The sequence below is a fragment of the Conger conger genome, chromosome 2 (genome assembly GCF_963514075.1).
Source record: "Conger conger chromosome 2, fConCon1.1, whole genome shotgun sequence".
Classification (NCBI taxonomy): Eukaryota; Metazoa; Chordata; class Actinopteri; order Anguilliformes; family Congridae; genus Conger; species Conger conger.
Genome location: NC_083761.1, coordinates 57,502,980 through 57,523,104, shown reverse-complemented (window position 1 = coordinate 57,523,104; position 20,125 = coordinate 57,502,980). Strand labels below are relative to the sequence as shown.

The window sequence follows — 20,125 nt, the reverse complement described above, 5'->3', positions numbered from 1 at the left end:
TGCAAACCTCCATTATTTACACTGAACAGAATGAGTTGTTAATGAGGGACAGAAGATAGAGCCATACGCAGCAGGGTGCAATGCCTGTGACACATTCCTCCTATAACCATCATGAAAATGTCCTGCGACATGTGCCATAGTAGGCCTTCTGTCAGTTCGGACCAGACGGGATAGCCTTCTTTGCCCTTGCGCATCGGTGAGCCTTGGGCCCCCAACACCCTGTCACCAGTTTGTGGTCTGTCGCTCCTCGGACCACTGTCAGTTGGTTCTCATCACTGCTGACTGGGAGCATCCAACAAGCCTTGCCGTTTCTTTAATTACATTAAGGGCATTTTGGCAGACGCTCTTATCCAGAGCAACGTACAGTTGATTAAACTAAGCAGGAGACAATCCTCCCCTGGAGCAATGCAGGGTTTCGGAGATGCACCAACCCAGTCATCAGGACATTACAATTTGGCCCTTGTGAAAGTCTCTCAGGTCGTTATGCCTGCTCATTTTCCCCACATCCAATACATTTTCACGAGATAATCAACATTATTTGCTTAATCGGCGTCATAATGTTTTGGCTCATCGGTGTATTATTGTAAAGAGGAAAAGCTCCTTGATGAGACCTTGATGGTGGCCATACTTAGCAGGAACCTGCTGATCTCATGGCTGAGGCCAATGACCACAAAGCAAAAGGTATTGATTAAAGCAGCACAGAAATAAACCCAGACGGCTGTTTGGGAGCAGCCCAGCCTGAAGGGTCTCCATCTGATACGCGTTTGGGGTCACAAAAACAACAGCTTCTGCCCTTGTCCAGTATCTTGTCTGAACCACAAAAACAAGGGGCTCATCTTTCTCGCTTGCTTGCTATTGCATGTGAAAATTATTCCAGAGACCAGCAGAAGCAAAACGACCGTTAAATGTGCTGCTGTTGCAGTGAAGAGAAGCTCGTATTAAGAGCTGAACTCCCAGAGTGGCATCAAAGGAAGAACCTCGCCACAGTCTTTTCTTAGCGCTCAGATGCTGCTCCGAGCATGGAAAGATTTAGAACGTTCTCTCCACCTACGGCACACGTCAGTCTGGCAAATTAAAGCTGACATCCACAGAGTATAATGAGAGCACCAGTGATTTAAGTGTGAAACAGCCTTCCAGAAACCGAGACGGGTAACGACTGCGGAGAGAGTTTCCGACGTTACGCAAGAGCGGCTTGATTCACGTACGCAGATGTGAAGGTTTCACACTAATTAACAGTGGCCCGTCCCGTGGGCGTCGATCGATTCACCGGCACGGCTCCGCCTGATTAATAAGGCAGGGGGAGGAAGTGGAATGATCCAACGTGATATACCGTCTTTCCCATACGAATGGCTCACCGGGCGTGACGTACAGTAATGTGCTCAGTGGCATGGCAAATCCTCCGCTCGTGCTCCCGAGACCTACTCTCTTCGTTGAAGTCCCGGCCCGTTTTTTTGCGCATGCTGGCGCGCGGCAATAAAAAATAATAAAAATAAGATAAGAGCTGAATGGAGATGAAGGATTCCGACTGTAAGTTATGGAGCTGTCACGTTACTGACAGCCGGCGGTCCGTCAGGAGCCTGCTTAGGGGCTCCGGCGACCAATAGGAGCGGGGCTGCGGAGCGGGGCTCCCTCGGTGACGAGCCGTAAACGAGGCGAGCCCTGTCGAGCTCGGCGTTGGCGTCGTCGCCCCTGCAGTTTTTCTGCGGCTGGCGGTGGAGACGCGCCCCCCTGCAACAACAGGGCTCAGAGCCGGGGAAGCGGTGACATCGTGAAAATGAGCTTCTCCACAGACTTATTCATCTTCTGCCGCATTGTTTGGGTCGCCCTGCAGAGATTCGCCAAATGAGCTCCCGATTCTGCCCTTCATGAATCATGCAAAAACCTCACTATTTTGCCCAGCTTAATAAGGTGGATAAATACGTTTTAAAAATTCACCTCCTAGACCTGCACTTATTGAAAGATTACAAAGGAGCAAGCAATACACACCTTAGGAAACAGCAGCCATCATCTTAATCAAATTCTAATGATGCAAACGCAGGTTTACATTGCCTTCTCTGTTGTGTACAGTAAAAAGCAAATCCACTATTGAATTTAGAACAAATCCATTATTAAGAGACAGTTGATTCATGGTCCACAGCACATTCGAGGGTGTAAATTGAAGAGACACCTCTGGCCCATCATTTCCTGCTAATTTTCAGAGGACACTGAGGGTTGTTTGAGTTGAAGCCACTGCACCTTCCTCTCGTTAAAAATGAAATCATCCTATTTATTAGCTTCTCAAGTTAGTGAATTATTCATTTCTTAACTCCAAAAATAATTTAATTAGTTTCAGCCAGAGCTAATTGGAGAGCCATGAGTCAAAGGGGAATATGCAGATGTTAGCATGAGCAATCAGTATGTAACTATACGTAGACTCAGATATCACTGAGTATCAGTCTACTACATTAAAATGCTTTTATTCGTTATGTATGGAGGACAGAAGCAAAAATTGTATTTCTTCAACAAATACAAATATAGCAAGTCAGAAATAGCAATAACAGCAATAACACAATGTAATATCAGCGACGTATGTAGGCTACTTTCCTAAATAACGTATTCCTGAATGGGGCACGTATGTTATTTAGTTACTGTAGCAGCACTCCAGCCCATCGGTGTTTTCAACTTCCAAAGCAGTCCAAGCTCTTCCAAAAAGCTGTATGTAACTCTGTACTGAAACGTTCCTCCTGGTGTCCCTTTATATGCAATCTCCTGGGTCTGGATCACCTCCCATGGTTTCTCATTACATTTCCATGCTGAAAATACTCTGCTTTTCCTCTCCTGCAGTGGGAGAGCTTAATCAGAGCTGTTCCTGCAAGAAGGCTGTACTGAAAATAGCCAATGATGCTCTCTCCATACAGTGCCGATCTAAATGCCGCAATCTAAATTCTTTCTATAGAACATCCAAAAAATCCACTCCTTCCTCACCACCTACTCTACACAGTCCTTAGTTCAGGCACTGGTATGCATGCAGCACGCTTGGACTTGACAATTCCTTTCTGACCAATCTTCCTTGGGCTGCCAGATTTAGAACACGGGACAACATGCACATCTGCACAGCTTAATTTGTGAACAAACTGGAGAGCTTTTGGGAACAATTGGGGACTGGGCTAGAGGGTGGGGGGTGTAGCTATCAGATGAACATAGAGGGTAGCTGAGACCCTCTGTCCCAACCAACCACCATGACAATGAAATACTCAGATGTCCAGTCAGGGACACAAACGGGACCTGTGCAAATAATTTGAAAACCAAACATTCCAAGAACCGTGCATCTGGCAACCCAAAGTCTACCCTAGTACAGCTACCCCCCAGCTCACTTCACTAGCTGCATGTTAGCCCTTCCATCCCAACCTCATAACACTCCATTCTTCTGTACCATTTCAGGCTATGGCATTTTTACATTTTTAGGTTACAGCCTATTTTATAGTTTTAGTTTTCACTTAGGTATTTATTTGCTTTGTACTTGGGTTCTTGGTTAGCAGAGTCAACTCTAGAACTACTGCTTTAGTGAGGTTGCCTCTTTACTGGTCTGGGAGTGTTGTGAGCCAGGTCAGGCATCGTTGCTCATATATGCTCTTGCCCAAGTCACTATTGATACAGTACATATTGTAGTCAATTAATGTAATGTAATTGCTACCAAGTTGAAAGGTTTTTTGTGTTACATATTTGAAATGATTATTCACAATTCGCAAAACTGATGCCCAAATAAAGGCTAAATAAAAAAGACACTATACACCTTTTTTGATAATAATTTAATCATCTTTGCCCAGAAAACCACATTTATAATTACACGTCACTCAGTTAGCAGCAGTGTAAGGTTCCGTGTGCTAAACCATTTAATTGCACTGGGCCTAGTTATTCTTCAATACATTTAAACTCCCACAGCAACATGGAGGAAACCATTCAATTATAATTATTCCAATGTGTAGGCCTATGAAGCCACTTTCCTGCAGGGAGGCCTTTCTTAGAGAGCCAGGTAGGCCATTAAAAAGATGCACTGCAGGAGTTAAAAATGTTAGTGTTCCTGTTCTGTTTTAAAATGCAGTAATCTTGGGAGGGTGACAGCAGGCCAAACACAGACAGAGCCACCAGCCCCAGACAGACACAGAAGAGACGCACAAAGCAGAAGCTCGCCCTTGTTTGTTCTCCACTCATCCCCGCGGCTACAGGGGCTTTACACACAATCCAGCCTGTGCACTTTGATTGAGTCTTCTGACTGAAGGCCAAACAGTCTGGTGCCACACAATCATCATCAGCTGCCACTACTAATACCAAAACTCAGCCATCAGCCTCTGTTTAAAGCCTTTCCTTCTGTTTGGATTAGACACACAGATATCTATTCCCACTTAGTCAGTTCTACCACAGTGTGCAACGGGCCCTTTGTGATAAACACCTACTCAATGAAAGGCAAAATAAGCTTCAGCCAACTATAGTAAAGAGCACACATCATTTTGGCAAGCATATGCAGCATTACTACCTGTGATCATGGATTCAAAGGTTATTAACTGAGTGATTTTGAGATTCTTTTAGCTTAATTACTAAAACCTGCATGTGCCAGTGACGGACTGTTCCGCAAGCTGGGCTGCTTCACAGAAACAGAGAGAAGGTGACTGGGCCATGCCAAAGATTACTGGTAGCACTGGCACTGGCCCAGCACCAAAACAGTGAATTAAGTAGTCTAAATGTGACACTCCATACCTGTTTATGAACAGTCTTATGCTGTATAATCTTATACAATCACTGAGCACTTTGTCAGCTTCTCCTCTGACCTCTCTCATTAACAAGGCGTTTTTGCCCTCAGAACTACTGCACACTGGATGTTTTTTGTTTTGTTTTTGCACCATTCTCTGCAAACTCCGGAAACCTGTGAGTGAACATCCCAGGTGATCAGCAGTTTCTGAGATATTCAAACCAACCTGTCTGGCACCAACAATCATTCCACAGTCAGAGTCACTTAGATCATTCCTTCCACATTCTGTCATTTGGTCTGAAAAACAGAACCTCTCGACCATGTCTGCATGCTTTCATGCATTTAGTTGCTGCCACAAAGTTTGCATAATATTTGCATTAACAAGCTGGTGTACAGGTCTACCTAATAAAGTGTTCACTAAGTGCATAGGGAGGGTTGATGCTGTTGAATGTTGAATGATTTGAATTAAATTTCCAATGCTTCTAAATTCCTGTCTGTTGCAACAAGTGACGCTGCTGTTCCTTTAAATTAAATCTGCTGCAACTTGAAATAATCTTAATGAATGCATTCCTTTGTACTAAAAAAAAGCAAATGTTATTGTCATGCACCCAGTCAGTCACGGAGTACAGCTACCCATTATTCAGTTCACTGCTCTGTCTATTTTTCACTAATGTACATCGTGATCCTCTGCATTAGAGATCGTGTAAATCTGACAATTTTTCTGCACCTTCAGGCTGTTCTATATTCCTTCTGCTCTACTGACCTTCCCAATGTGGTCTATCACTAGAACCTAGCAAGAGGGGTTCAGATATTCAACCAATGAGGTAAACTTCGGTTAGGCTAGGCACACTAATGAAGTTGGTTTAGGCTAGACATTTAAACCAAATGAGAGTCAGTCCCTTGTCAGCCAAACAGAACCAGTTTGTCTATTTCCTTAACACAGCAGATGGACGTGTGGGGACTGGGCAGAAGTGCTGTGTAATGCCAGCTTGAGTTTTTAGGGGAATCACACTTGTGCCCATATGACCACCATGCCTGGTGCAGTCTGTGGAGTCTGTGGCCTGGAAAGACAGAAGGAGAAACCTCCTGTCAGTGTGGTGTCGAGAATTTAAACTGGTGAGACACAGATGTCTATAACATAAACATAAGCTAAAAGCAGAAAGGCGTTTTAGAAGTTCCTTAAGTTATAGTAATAATTAGATAAGATTAGAAAAGGGAAACGTAGTGAAGAGTTCATCCCCCTGCTGACCCACGGCTGAATCCGTCCATTACTCCTGTAATTCAACTTTAATTGAATAGAGGTATCCAGCCTCACCTGTGAGTATCGTCTGTGAGGCGTACATTATTTAGGATCAGCCATCATACAGATTTCATCTAGAATGAAGTTGAGGTATAGCAGGCCCGGCCCTGAGGGCAGGCTGAGCCGGGTAAGGTAAGAAAGCGTTTCCGTGAGAAGTGCTGAGGCTCCAGTTACAGCAGCGGCAGCTCAGGAGAGATGCACAGCACCGTCTTCATCACCGAAGACACCGAGGTGAGATCGAGTACCACAGCGCAGTAGTGAAACCTCAGATGCCGGGGGGGTTGTAGTACAAATGAAACATTCATGAGCTTCCCTGTACTCCGTAATCCCTGGTCACGTTAAGCGGCGTCGGAGGTGGGTGGATTCAGCCGAACGGAATGCTTTATTGACTTTACGCAGGAGACGCGGTGCTTTTTCAAAGATTAAAAAGAAAACCGAAAAAAAAAGGCTCCAAGGGCCGGCAGTAAATTAACGAGCGTTGTCAGTCAGGAAGCCCTTTACGGGAGCGGCGAGAAATGTGTGGCGGGCGCGATGTCACGTTTCCTCGGGCGGAGGCTCAGGAGGTCAGCGAGCAGGCATCCTAACCCGGGCTGGATCCGCCGTGCTCCCTGAGGGAAGAGCGCTCGGCCTCCTCAGCCAGAGACGCACGCCGTGCCCACCGCAGAGGGGGGAGGCCGCCGCTGAGTCACCCGCACCTCAGATCCTGTATCAGGAACACGACAAGGACTGCGCTTCACAGACCAGATCTGCCATCAGAAGACCGCACGAAACAATGCGTATCCTTTGAACTGTGTTGTGAGCACACACCACTGTAATGCATTAGTCAAGTGGTCGCGTTACGCCACATCCTGAACTGGGCGGGTTGGGTATTAATCACAAGGCTTTGCACAGATGTAGACGAGATAGGCTACCGGCTTTACTTGCGACACCAGATCTTTATCAAATGAGAAATCACACGTTATTGAGACTATAATAGTGGCTTCATGCTACTCAGTACATGAAGTGTTCTATAATTTACCAAACTATACATAGCAAATTACACAACTGCCTGTAAACAGGCCTTTGTGAACTTTTCAGCGCTTCTAACATAATGTAGGGAAGTGGAGATAATGACCACAGACTCACAGTTGATAACTCCAACAGTTGATAACAACATAATTTAGGCTAAAAGAATTTAGCCTATTTACATATATTAATCTCATGTATATGAGGGGGAGGGATGGCATATAAGATGCCTCATAAATATTTCATTAACTATGATTCACATCACTTTAATGCTAGCCAGAACAATAAACACCACAGAAAATACCCCACTTTTAATACCAGGGACAACAGATGAGTAAATTGATTAACCATACTACATTTTAAAAAGAAAACTGGCATGTAGACATTCAAAAAAGTATTCAATTAAGACATTCAATAAAGAACTTCCAGAGAAACTACATCATGAATAATGCATGGTTGGTGACTCCATAATGTATTAACTATAATGCCAAGCCTGGAAGAGACACATTGTTCTTAAGGTAATAACTTTTCTCCCTTTCCCAAAGCTTCATACTTTGCTAACCCAAGTGGGTATTCCAAGCCATCGCCAAACTTCCAACAAAGTGAAGGTTTTGGACACAGTGGCAGACTAAAGATTAAAATACTGTGCATGAAGGAAAGAAAAATGATAGCAGAAAAGCGTTCTAGTCCTACTAACCTACCCCAGTTCCAGACAAAAGGTATCATTCAAACAGGAATGTTTGAGCGGTTCTGGAAGACACGCCCTTATGAGTGGCGACAGAGTGGCTCTTGTTTGTATCAGCTGGAAGAAGAGTCCTGCTGGGGCACTGGGTGTGAACTCGCCTTTGTGTATAGAGAACGACATCACATGATGAGGTCAGAAATATTGTCTGCACAAGGCAGTCTATGGTCAAAACCACATTTCACCAGCTCGAGGTCCAGCACTTTTCTGAACTTTTTATGAAAAACTACTCCACCATTTAAAATGGCTTCTAGGCCAACAGCTTTGAGATTACAACACCAAATTCACTGCAGAGGGTACATGCTGCCTCTGAAAGTACCAGTGGCCCCAGGGTCTGTAATTGGCTTACAATTATTTATTTATTATTTAATTAAATATGTGCGTGCAGCATTATTTAATTAAAAACATAATTAAAGTTTTTCTTTAGCATATTTGCAAAACAGCACAGGTCATGGTGGCACTGTAATGTTAAATAAGGCAGGATCTTAGGTTATATATTGTTGTTATAATGGTGTGTTTGCGAAACTCCCTGTTTTTTCTTCTTCTTTTTCTACACCTTTTCTTTTTGGAAGCCTAACTCCTTCAATATGTCGCCACAAGTGTAAGGCTAGATGATAAAACATTTGCAAAAACAAAATGCTAAAACAAGAGAGACGACGGAGTTCGACCACAAAAGTGTGAGTTCAACTCAAATTCAAAAGGGAAACCGCAGTGCCAAACCGCCAATCACAGGGCTGTTAGATCGGTGGTTTGGAACGGTGGACAGAGAGGGTTATATCACCAATTTTCCAATCGTCTCAGCCCCAAAACATAGCGGTTTCAGCCAAACATGAAGTTACGGTTTCAGAAAAAGTTACCAGCCAGCTTAGCGGGTGACTGCAATTTCGGAATTCACCAAAGACTATTTTTGAAGGTCTCGTTTGTGGACGGATTAAAAGATGCTGACTTTACCAGGTAGCAGAGTTTTAGGTATCTTCGGAGTGGGATACTTATTATTTTGCAAACAAGCAAGAATATCAGTAAGCACTTTATTATGTATTTATTAGACTTATTAAGTCTTCTGCTGCTGTAGCCTATCCACTTAGAGGTTAGATACGTTGTGTGTTCAGTGGTGCTCTTCTGCATACCACCGTTGTAATGTGTGGTCTTTTGTGTCACTGTCACCTTCCTGTCAGCTTTGACCAGTCTGGCAATTCCCCTCTGACCTTTCTCATTAACAAGGCGTTTCTTCCCACAGAACTGTTGCTCACTGGATGTTTTTTTTGTCTCTCACCATTCAGCAGTTTCTGAGATACTCAAACCACCCTGGTAACAACAAACATTCCATTCAAAGTCACTTAGATCACATTTTTCCCCCATTCTGACGGTTGATGTGAACATTAATTGAAGCTCCTGATCTGTATCTGCATGATTTTACTCATTGTATTGCTGCCACATGATTGGCTGATTAGATAATCTCATGAGTGTATGTATCCAGTGAAAAGCAAACACATCTAATAATGTTCTCCATCAAATTTATCAAGTTAGTTAATATAGTAGCTTGCTAGCAGGAATCCAATGAGATGCATGAAATGTCTTTTGTGAATTTTTCATGTTGTTATATAGTTACATTTAACAAAAAAAGAATGCTTGGGCACAGGGAGACAAACTGGCTTGGTTTCACAGCAGTCCCATCAAACAAGTAAAATAGTGACTTTAATGGCCAACGATGGCTTGGCAAGCAAAAACTGCTCTACACCACTGGGCCAGTGCTCAGAACCTGCTACTATTAGAACAAAGAGGGACTTTGAAGACATCTGAATGTGCGTTTGCCACAGAGCTAAATATGCAAGAATCTAAGGTGCAGAGGAGTTTCTGTGCTCAACTCTTCAAAGGACAGCAAGGTCACACTCTACAAGGGATGCAGAGAAGGCTAAAGAAATACTGCAGCAAATCTGGCATTCACACACACACACACACACACACACACACACACACACACACACACACACACACACACACACACACACACACACACACACACACACACACACACACACACACACACACACACACACACACACACACACACACACAAAAGAGGCATGCACTGCTGCCAGCAGTCGTGCCAGTTTGCATCGCTGGCTTCAGTCACATTTCCTGGTTTCCTCGGCCATTCAAACGTTCTTTCTAGCCCAGGACAAGGTCAGAACATTTCACTCGAGCAATCTTCAGAACGCTGCCAACACCGCAGCGGCAAGAGGCACGAATCACCAAGCTTATGTCACGGGGTGACTGGAGTACAACACGGTATGTCAATGATTTATGAGCACCTCCAATCTTAATAGACTGCGGAAACACTTCCTCCATGTGACCGAGCGCAACCTGAGAGCGGACACATTTCTTTGTCCAGTTTGACTACTGAACTGAAATCACACCGATCCATCATGGCGGAGCCCTGCTGATGGGGGATTCAGAGAGCCTGCGTCCAGGTGCCCTTCACTTCAGCCTGGCCAGGTTCGGCAGAGCCGCTCTGTGCAGAGGGACCGCTGGTTACAAAGCAGGGCTGAGCGGAAGGACACCCAGCGGAATTTACTGATCGTCACAACCAACTTGAAGACGGTCACTTTATTTATTTACTTGCCAGGGACAGTGCACGTTAAAAAACATTTTCAGTTTCCACAGCAATGTAAATGTGCCAGAGTTAGCTAATGAGCTCATTTTCATCTGCAGTCCCTAACCTGCCCGCCTTTGGTCAGAAATGCCCCCAGTAGCCAAGCCGTCTGGGAGGAAGATTTCAGCCATAATGACTTCCAAAGAGACGAGGAGAACGGGCCAGGAGTGCGGGACAAACCCGAAAGTTACTTGACAGAGTGGAGGGGGGTAGGGAGCGTTTCCTCTGTCTCCTTCCTGTAATCCTGCTGCTACAGGCTGTGTCTGTGGAAAGACGGCCAACGCTGTTTTTCACTGCGCAGCGCAGACGGGAACATCCTGAGACACTGAAGAAACATCAGAGTGGAAGAGCATGAAGGGGACTGAACATAAGAGACTGAAAATGGCCCCAGCACTGCTTCTGCCCACATGCCTAAAATGTCTGAAACATTTCTGTCTTTGTAAAGGGGCACAGTGATGAGTAACCCTAAATAATCAGATCACTCCAAAATTCAGAGAGCCTAAAAACTTATCTTCAGTATATTACATTGGTTACTACATTTAGATTTTCTGAAGAAGGTTTGATTTTTAATCTTAGTTTTTTTTTTTTTTTTTTCTCATTTTAGTTTCCCCTTCCATCGTCCAACATTATAATGCATTTGCTTCCACAGTGAAATAGGCTACTTTTTTGGTTAGATGTCCAATTCAACAAAACAACTTTAATAAAAAGAGTATTTAATGGGTAAAATCAATGTAAATTATCACAGTTGCCATCTCTTGGGTGAAGCTCCATCCCACATGATTACAAGCAATAGAATACTCTTCCCACTGTGGTCTAGTCATTAGCTACTCACAAAATATAAACAAAATATTAATAAAATGAATTGAAAATTACATTTATAATGAAAGAGTCAAGAGGCAACTGTATAACTGCATCTGTGCTGCAGAGATTACCCTGAATGGACAGAGTCGGTTAGTGCTTCCGGGATGGTAGAGAAAGCTGCCAATCAATATGCAAATCCACGCCCAACATTTCAACCTAATTTGCTTATATTTTATCGATTGCTCCATGATGGAAGGTTAAAAAAAATAAAAAACCTCATGTTTGTCTAGGCATCTTAACCTACCTGCCACACGCTGGCTTGAAATGCATTAAATCCTATTATTAATGAAAGTGATCACCAATATATTTCCATTAGCCGTGTTTCACTGCCAATGACAGAAAACAATACCAACTGCTTCAGTGTTTCTGCGGTCGGGGACTGTTCCCGAAGTAAGAAATATGAATTCCCTGCCCATTCCACATTTGTTGAAAACGCTCTGGTCTTTGGGAATATTTGCTCATGGGAGCAGGTATGCCTGCTGTGCGGACAGATTTTTTCCCCAGGAAATCCAGGCATTCATGGCATTTTGATGGGGAGCGGGAGACCTGATTTAAAAATGTCAATGGTAACGGTAACAAACAAAAAAAAAAAATTCAGATAAGCTAAATTGTCCATTACATGGGAGAAATGTACTCACGATTAATTATCTTTGATGATTAAACCTGAAAACTGTCTTAACAAAATTACATTTTCCATTCAATCCTTACAATTTGAGCAGTGTGGTCTGGAGATTTATGACAGTAAAAGTAATTAAGGTGCTGCTTGGCCAGGTCTCCTGTGGCTCCTTTAAGGACATCTGGAATAGGTCTCCAATGGAATGCTAGTGGCTTCCCTAAACTCATGCCGTGCCATTAAGTCTAGTTCCCTCACCTATCACATCAGCATTTGTTTACTTCCATATCAAAGAACAACAAACATTCTTGTCTTGGCTCCATTATGGGCAAGGCACTGCAATAACAAGGCTGGCAACACAGCCAACTCTTTCTCTTTCTTTATTCAAATGCAGCTTTCTAGGTCACTGGATTATTATGTACATGCATTATCCTCAAGAGTGACAAGAGTCTCTTCATTCTCTCGCGTTATAGTATGGAGGAAAAAACACGAGACAGTAGTGGTCTCTCAGCTGGATGGTGACTGTGAGTGTGAAGTCATCTCGTGCTGGAATAAATGAAGATGCAGCTTCAAAGCTGGGATAACAATGGGCCCTTCAGGGAAGACATGCCTCATTTCCCATAATGAGCACATATCCAGAGACAGAATAGAAAGAATGTGTACAGATCCATATAATGGACAGAGGAGATGGCGAACTATCCATACATTCAATTTCTAAAGCGATTAGCCTGCTCCTGGTCAGAATCGTGGGAGTGATGGAGCCTATCCCAGCAGATAATTGGGAAGAGGCAGGAATACACCTTGGACCCATATACACAATCCATCACAGGGCCTACACGCCATTCACTTACACATTCCTGCCTACGGGCAGTTCAGAATCCATGCCAAAATATTTGCTGGCATAGTTGAGGCACAATGTGCTGTTATTTCTCTTTTCCTGTGTTACATGCCCAAGTATGGCATGAGGGATACAACCTGAAGCCTTGGTCAAAACAGCAGTGAGGAGGTTTGCACCAGCCAGAGACTGAAGACACCTGGCTTCCGTGAGGTGTCCTTCTCACTGTGCCTGCTTTCTCCAGAGCATACATCCACAGGCCAGTTAATGATTTTGGTCTGATCAATAGTGTCGGTTTACAGAGGGCAGTGCAGCAGACGGCCACCAGAGACTGAATAATTAACCACATCCCCTCTCCTTCCTCCAGCTGGGCTGTGCAACATGCACAGGAATGTCGGAGGGGCTGCATACTTCACATGCCTACACTGTGGGGAGTGCTCCAGCAGGCCTCTGAACATGAATGCAGTCTGCAGGGGAGGGGGAGCAAGTCACTTTCAGAAAAAGAAGACACACAGAAAAGAGCCCTCCATGCGAGGAGCTGAACTGCAGAAAGGATGAAATGGGACCCGAGCCTCAGCACCTCACCGACAAAGCAGGATTTCTCCCAGAATGCACCATGAGCCCCGTTCACAGGGGCGCTTCAGACCATGTTGCAAACCTACTGGGTCCAGACTGGGCTGAGCGGTCATCTTCATGCAGCAGTTTACCAAAAGTCGGGATCGAGCTAAAATCAGGAATATCCCACACCAGACAAAATTGCAAACAGGCTTGATGTCACAGCCACCGACCTCACAGGAAATGCACTCAGTGAGCACTTTATTAGGTATTTATTAAACTTAATTTTTTTACTGCTACTGCTGTAGCCTATCCACTTATAGTTATGATGCGTTTGGTGTTCAGAGATGCTCTTCTGCATACCACTGTTGTAATGCGTGGTTCTTTCATTACTGTCACCTTCCTGTCAACTGCTGTCGACCAGTGTGGCCCTTCTCCTCTGATATTTATCATAAGATCCTTTGCATCATAAGATTCTTTGCAAACTCTCGAGACCAGTGTGAGTGAAAATCCCAGGAGATCAGCAGGTTCTGTCTGCCACTAACAATGATTCCTTGGTCAAAGTCACTAAGATCACTTTTTTTTTTTATTCTGTTCCTAATAAAGTGCTCGGTGAGTGTAAAAGGCTGCTTTTCCAGTGAGATATTCTGTTTATTGCATATGCACATATTTTTTTTTAAAAAGCTCCAATTTAAAATAATAATTATTCATATTTTAATTAAAACCATTATGTAAATGATTTATGTTTTATCTTTTATAAGAATATACAATTTCTTTCCCCACTCATAACAATTCCCTGGATCAGACTAAAACATCTGTCTGTTAAACCTGGATGAGGGTTCACCACAAAAAAGGACCAAAATAAATGAATTCCAAGTACTGCTCTATAATAACTAGTAACTGATGCTAGCGAGCAAAATATATGGTGAACATCAAACTTTTAGGCAGGGGACACAAACACAATGCACCATTCTTCAAATCGAACCTGCCAGCCGGACCAAGGCACTTATGAATGACGTATTAAATTGTTACGTTTGGTTCTGATTAGGGATTCCACAATGTTTGACATCTTTTCCCAAGAAAACTATTGGGCCAAATAGAACAGTCTCATCTCATAGCACAAAACAGTGTTTTAACAGGGTTATATATAGGCCATTATATGTAGTCCATCTGACAGGTGCTACATAAAACCACTAATACAGGCTTCAGCCAAGTGGAAATATCACTCAGCCATGCTGCATTAAACATTGAGGGAGGATTTTAGAGTGGTGTTTGTACAGTATATTACTGAGGACTGGACTGGCACTGTGTACACTGCAGTCTATATTTCCACAAATCACTACACGCAGCTAAAACAACTGGTGTCAGCAGTTTTCCTAGGTTTTTCCACATGTGTAGCTTCACTGTATACAAAAGCATGTATGTCACGGTCTCTTGAAGCTAACAAGCCTTAATAACTACTTCTCAGGTCAACCAAGCATGAAAAAACACAGTCACTTTTCAGGCACCTGGAGTAGCTGTATGGATATTATCCTCCAACTGAAATCCAGGATAATTTGTTTGTAATCGACAACATAAGATGCACATTCACTTTCTTCACATTGGATGATAATTCAGTATAACAATGAAATGTAAGTAATAAAATGTTTCAAGGCATATTGGTTCATATTCTCATTTAGATCATGTAGGACACCACTTTTATGGAATAACATCTGAATTTGTTAGAGTGCACTTCTGCAAAACAAGTCATTTAGGTCACATTTGTGCAGCTGACTCTTCTGTCTATCTCATCAAGGAAACCCGATCCTTCACTGAGATTGAGGACACACTATTTTTACACAAGAATCCACAATTACACAGTAAAACACAATTATGCAGACAGCTTTCATAAAATAATTACAATATTGCTTAAGTAATTGTGTTAATAATCATTTTCATTGCTTTTTAAACTTTGCTGGTTTAAAAATTATATCTCTCCTCAAGTTGGGCCTCTTGCTCAGCCTCCATACACTTCCTTACAGATAGGTAAATTAATAATAGTACAAATAGAAGGACTTTGTATAGTAGTATACTTAGAAAGATTTATAAATCAAATGAAATATAACTGCACTCACTATTAGGAAAGGAAAATAGACTGTAGTTCAATAACTCTGGCATAATCACCCAAATGAAAGGTGTGAAATTCTGAAATCTAGAGACCGGTGCAATGTATAACACCCGATCTGATCTGTGTATCAAAATCTCATTGTGAAGCATTAAAAGTATGAAAAAGGTCATGGGCTGGCACTGTTGTTTTGCTCCCAGAGTTACAAGCTCTATCCATCATAAGTCTCACTGCTGTCTTAAAATGAAAAGAACAGCCATCCTGCATTTTCTTTTTTTATGTAGCCATCAGGGGCTAAGAAATGGGAATGGAAAAAGGCAATACTGATCAGTGAAAGGCAAGCACAGAAAAAATGTTTTGTTCTTTGTACAACGTAATATAATTATCCATACAGCTGCAGGTAGCTCAAGGCAGTTGGATTGCAGAAAAAGTGCAAATTGGAAAAGAGAGTGTCAGAATTAGATTTTCAAAGTAACACTCTTACATCTTTTTTTGTAGCGTTTGAGGTGCTGTGGTACTAGGTTATTAAATGCAGTTCTAAGAGAGGACATTCTGAAATTAAGCTCAGTTTGGTCACACAAAATCATGTAGAAAAACACCCAAGAGGACCACATAATAATTCTAATACATTTAACTTGCCACTTAAGTTATCACTGCACTTCGAAAAACTACTGAAAAGCAGTGCAACAAATTCATGTCTCTCTTTCAAGGAATTCTGTCATGAATCCTTTTTTCTCTCCAGTGCACCTCTCCAGCACAGCGATTCTGCTTTAATGGTTCTTGACTGTAAAATTCAAATCCCATACAGTGACAGAAAAAAAAGACTTTTTGTCTGAGAAGAGACTAGAATTGTGAAAACACAGTAATTCAGTGTTCCTGGCATCGCCTCCTTCCTGAAGAATTTGGTCTGGGCTGTGCATGAACTCCACTGTCCCCTCTGGCTCCATAAACTGGACCCCTGCTGAATGGCCATTCAAACATTTGGGCTTCCATGAGTTTGCACAGCAACTAACATGCCAGTGATAAAGGTGGTTTATGTCAACATTATAGCCCACCATAAAGCCATAACAACTGAGAGGTTACTGCTGACAACAGTACAGCATTGGACAAAATAACTGTTAAATGCCACCAAATAGGATGAGGGTAGTGAATATCTCTCTGGTGGCTGGACATTTGAAAATATATCAAACCATAAATAGCACCTTGAGCTAAACTTGCACAGACAGATTACGGCATTGTTGTACCCTTAAGCCTGCAGCAATTATGATTAAGAGCAGGGAGCAACCTAGTATGAAATAACCTTATACAATATTCATGAGACATTCACTCTGTAAAACAAGTTAGCATTAAAATCTCCATTAGTAGGCGTAGAAAAATAGATCATTTAGTATGTGTAGTTAAAGAAATATTATTCATAGTAAAAATTAGGCATTTCATAATGGGGCTCTTGAAGTTACCAGAAACATGGTAAATTGAACATTACATTTTTTCATCCCTATAGACAATTGGTCTGACAGATGTCTGAAAAGTGTTTTTTAAAGAAAAGGAAAAAAGACCACAATTTTACCTCACAAGCCAAACATGCACTCCCAGAGCAAGGGTTACAGTGACGAAAATTATTATTATTATTATTTTTATATTATATTAATTTTTTTTTTTTTTTTTTACCCCAGCAGTGCAGCAGTCATGGCTTCATGCTCGTTGTTACATGACACTCCAGACATTCCTCAGCCAATTAGGTATCCTTTCATGTGCCCAGGGGGCGGAGCACAGCTGGAACTCTGATCTACACTCCCCAGGAGGGGGACTTCTCTGTTCCAAACATGTTACCATCCCAAAAACACAAAGCAGTCAAATTCAATGGCTAGTAACAACACTGTCTGTGAGCAAAGGGAGGAAAATGATGATACATTTCAAAATTACCTACTACAGCAAAAACTTTTAAATAAGTGAACTCCTTGTTTTAGGACTTGAATGTGGTCTGTTTGGCCACATCCGGAGCAAAAGGCTCAAGCCATGTCACATCCAATTGTTTTTGAGACCTCACTGGTTTGATCAGGCCTGACAGTAAATATACAGGTGGGCTGTATTCCGATAAATTACACACTGACCAATTCCTTGGCATTGTGCACACTCCACTTAATTTTAGCATTTAAGAAGTGTATGCTCACGTATGCAGCAAGACCTGTCAAATCTGAAGCATGGTAGGCAAATTAATTTGGTCATATTAGACAAATTAAAAAAGGGAATTAAAATTGAGTTTTTTTTGAAGTAATTAACAGATAACCACTTTCAGCTTGACCCAAAGAGCACTAAACCCTGTAGGGGATTTACAAAAAAAAGCTGTCGATCCAATTAAAAAATCAATAAAATCAATGCCTTCAGACATAATGTGTGCTACATAACATTATGGTAGTTAGTTAACAATAAGAATCTTGCTAATGAAAAAAGGTGAATCATAACAATTAATGTCCTGCCACATTATCTGCATGAACAGCAAGGGAACTAGGTGAAAGTAGCCTTCAACAACATTATAAATGTTAAAATGAAAGAGTAATGACACCATCTATCAGTTGGTGAACAGAAATACATTCATAAAGAATACATATGTTAAAAAGGAAGTGAAATATATGATAAATGGTCATTTCTTAACGTACAATGTATTGACTAATCTTTATTCAGCCTATATGCTCTTATTTATGCTTTTATTTTTGCCATGACTTGTCAAATCAATCGATTAAGAAAGAGCCATCAAGCTGAATAGTGAGAAAAATCGTTTTGTTTAGAGTACTGCAGAGAAAAAAGAAAACAAAAAGGTATTCTCTGAAAAATGTTTGTACAGATTATAAGATCTTAATGGACTTTAGATACACTGAAAAAGTATTTTCCCCTTCTTGCTTTCCTCTATTATTGCACATTTGCTACAATGAATTGTCAGATCTTTACAAAAAATATTATATTCGACAAAGGGAAATAGAGTAAATACAAAACACATGAAATCATCAATCAATCATCATCGTTTGATTTATTTCATGAAGAAAGGTGGTGCAACCACCAGTTAATAAATATCAAGGGGGCTATTACGTTTTCAGAGGGGTGATGTAGGATAACCTTTTTCATTAAAGAAAACAAAATGCAGAAATCAAATTTGGTACAAATCCAATATAGTTATATTTAGTTGACACTAAAGGCAAAATTTCCGGTTTTTCAAAAGGGTAACGTTAGCAGCATTAGCGAATATTGCCAACTCCAGGTAGATTACAGTTTAACGACAGCGTCAAGTTAAGTGGCAAGAAATGAACATAATAGTTGAAGAGGAGAACTGGTGCATAGATAGCTACCAATGCATATGTAACTAACGATAATGTTAGCTGCCTCGTTAAGATTTAGTTGGATGACAAAGTTAAATAATTTACCTAGCTAGCATAATGCTGGGTCACGCAGCTAACCAGAACTTCAGTTTTTGTTTTCCAAAATCCCACTTGACTAACAAAATACAATAAAATGCACATTTTGCGAATATATTCTTAGCTATCTAGTAAGCTATCATTAGCTAGCGACGGCCAATGTTTCTAAGAAAGACCTTTCTGGTATCTCTAGCTTGGTAACCTCGACGTGATATATCTTAACGTTAGTTAGCCAACATTAGCTAAATTGATTCTGATTAAGACGCCTAGTATAAGTTTATACTATAAACAAGTGAGATGCCAAGTGAGCTCAAATAGCGTAGCTACGCAACACGATAAATAAAATAAATAAAAATAAAGATGCATGAATAGACATTGTAACTTAACTTCGCAGGAAGAAAGACCTTATCTTACTAACGTTAGCTAGCTAGTGCTACATACAGTATCCAGTACTATGAACAGAGAGCTACGCCTGTAGCTGTAGCAGTGCTGTAGCTATGCAGTGTCCCTATTCCGTTTAGCTGGCTACACAAAGCCAAGGGGAATCCAACTAAAATGGAGATTTCCTGGATTTGCCCATGGAAAAATATATATATATTAACGTTAATTCCAGATCAATCAAATGAAGAACTGAGATGCAGAAATATTTTCGACAAGTTCAGCACCAAGCAAGCAAACAGGCTGATCGGTCGATATGTGTGTGGGCTTCAGTGGCTAGCGAACTCTAGCTAATCCAGCAGTGAACGGAACATCATCACGATCTTCCTGAGTAAGATCTTTTTTGTTGGATTAACAGTTACCTAGTTATCTAGCTAGCTATACCAACAGTTTGTTAACGAACTGTACATCACACAATGCAATCGGACAAATAATTAAGAATACGAGTCCGTCGGTTTCAATGACAATGATAAAACAGTCCACAGGCTAGCTATATTTAAGCCACCTCAGCTAGGACAGCACAGAGTCTGTTCCCCAAACTGCAAACTCCCACAGAAACCCCGTTTTTAAACATTCTAAAATGTACCAACGTGGAACTTCTTGGCAAATATTTAATTCCTAGGCCTACAAACGACTTATGTGCTGCGCTTACCTGTCAGTCGGATTTTGATGCTAGACCCGTTCCTTCGAGTCCCCGGATTCGACATCACTCCGGAAAATATATTACTGTCTATTTAGGACGGACATAAGATTCTAACTTGAGCAATAATAAATTACAATACTCCAATCTGAGGCTTCACTAAAGGTTTACCACAGGTACATTTGTATCAATTCCTCCTCTGAAATTCCTCACCGGAGCTCTGCCCGAGCACTACACTCCTAAACA

At 41.7% G+C, this 20,125-nt stretch overlaps 1 protein-coding gene across 5 annotated transcripts in view; it reads right to left on the bottom strand.

The window, feature by feature from the left end:
• Nucleotides 1-20,125, bottom strand: part of LOC133122000 (E3 ubiquitin-protein ligase SMURF1) — a 36,903-nt gene extending 16,778 nt beyond the window's left edge. For all 5 annotated transcript variants that reach the window (XM_061231626.1, XM_061231627.1, XM_061231628.1 and 2 more), the window contains exon 1: nucleotides 19,892-20,125. In XM_061231626.1, the coding sequence (XP_061087610.1) occupies nucleotides 19,892-19,946 (55 nt within the window). In that variant the 5' untranslated portion in view covers nucleotides 19,947-20,125. The remainder of the gene's footprint in view (nucleotides 1-19,891) is intronic.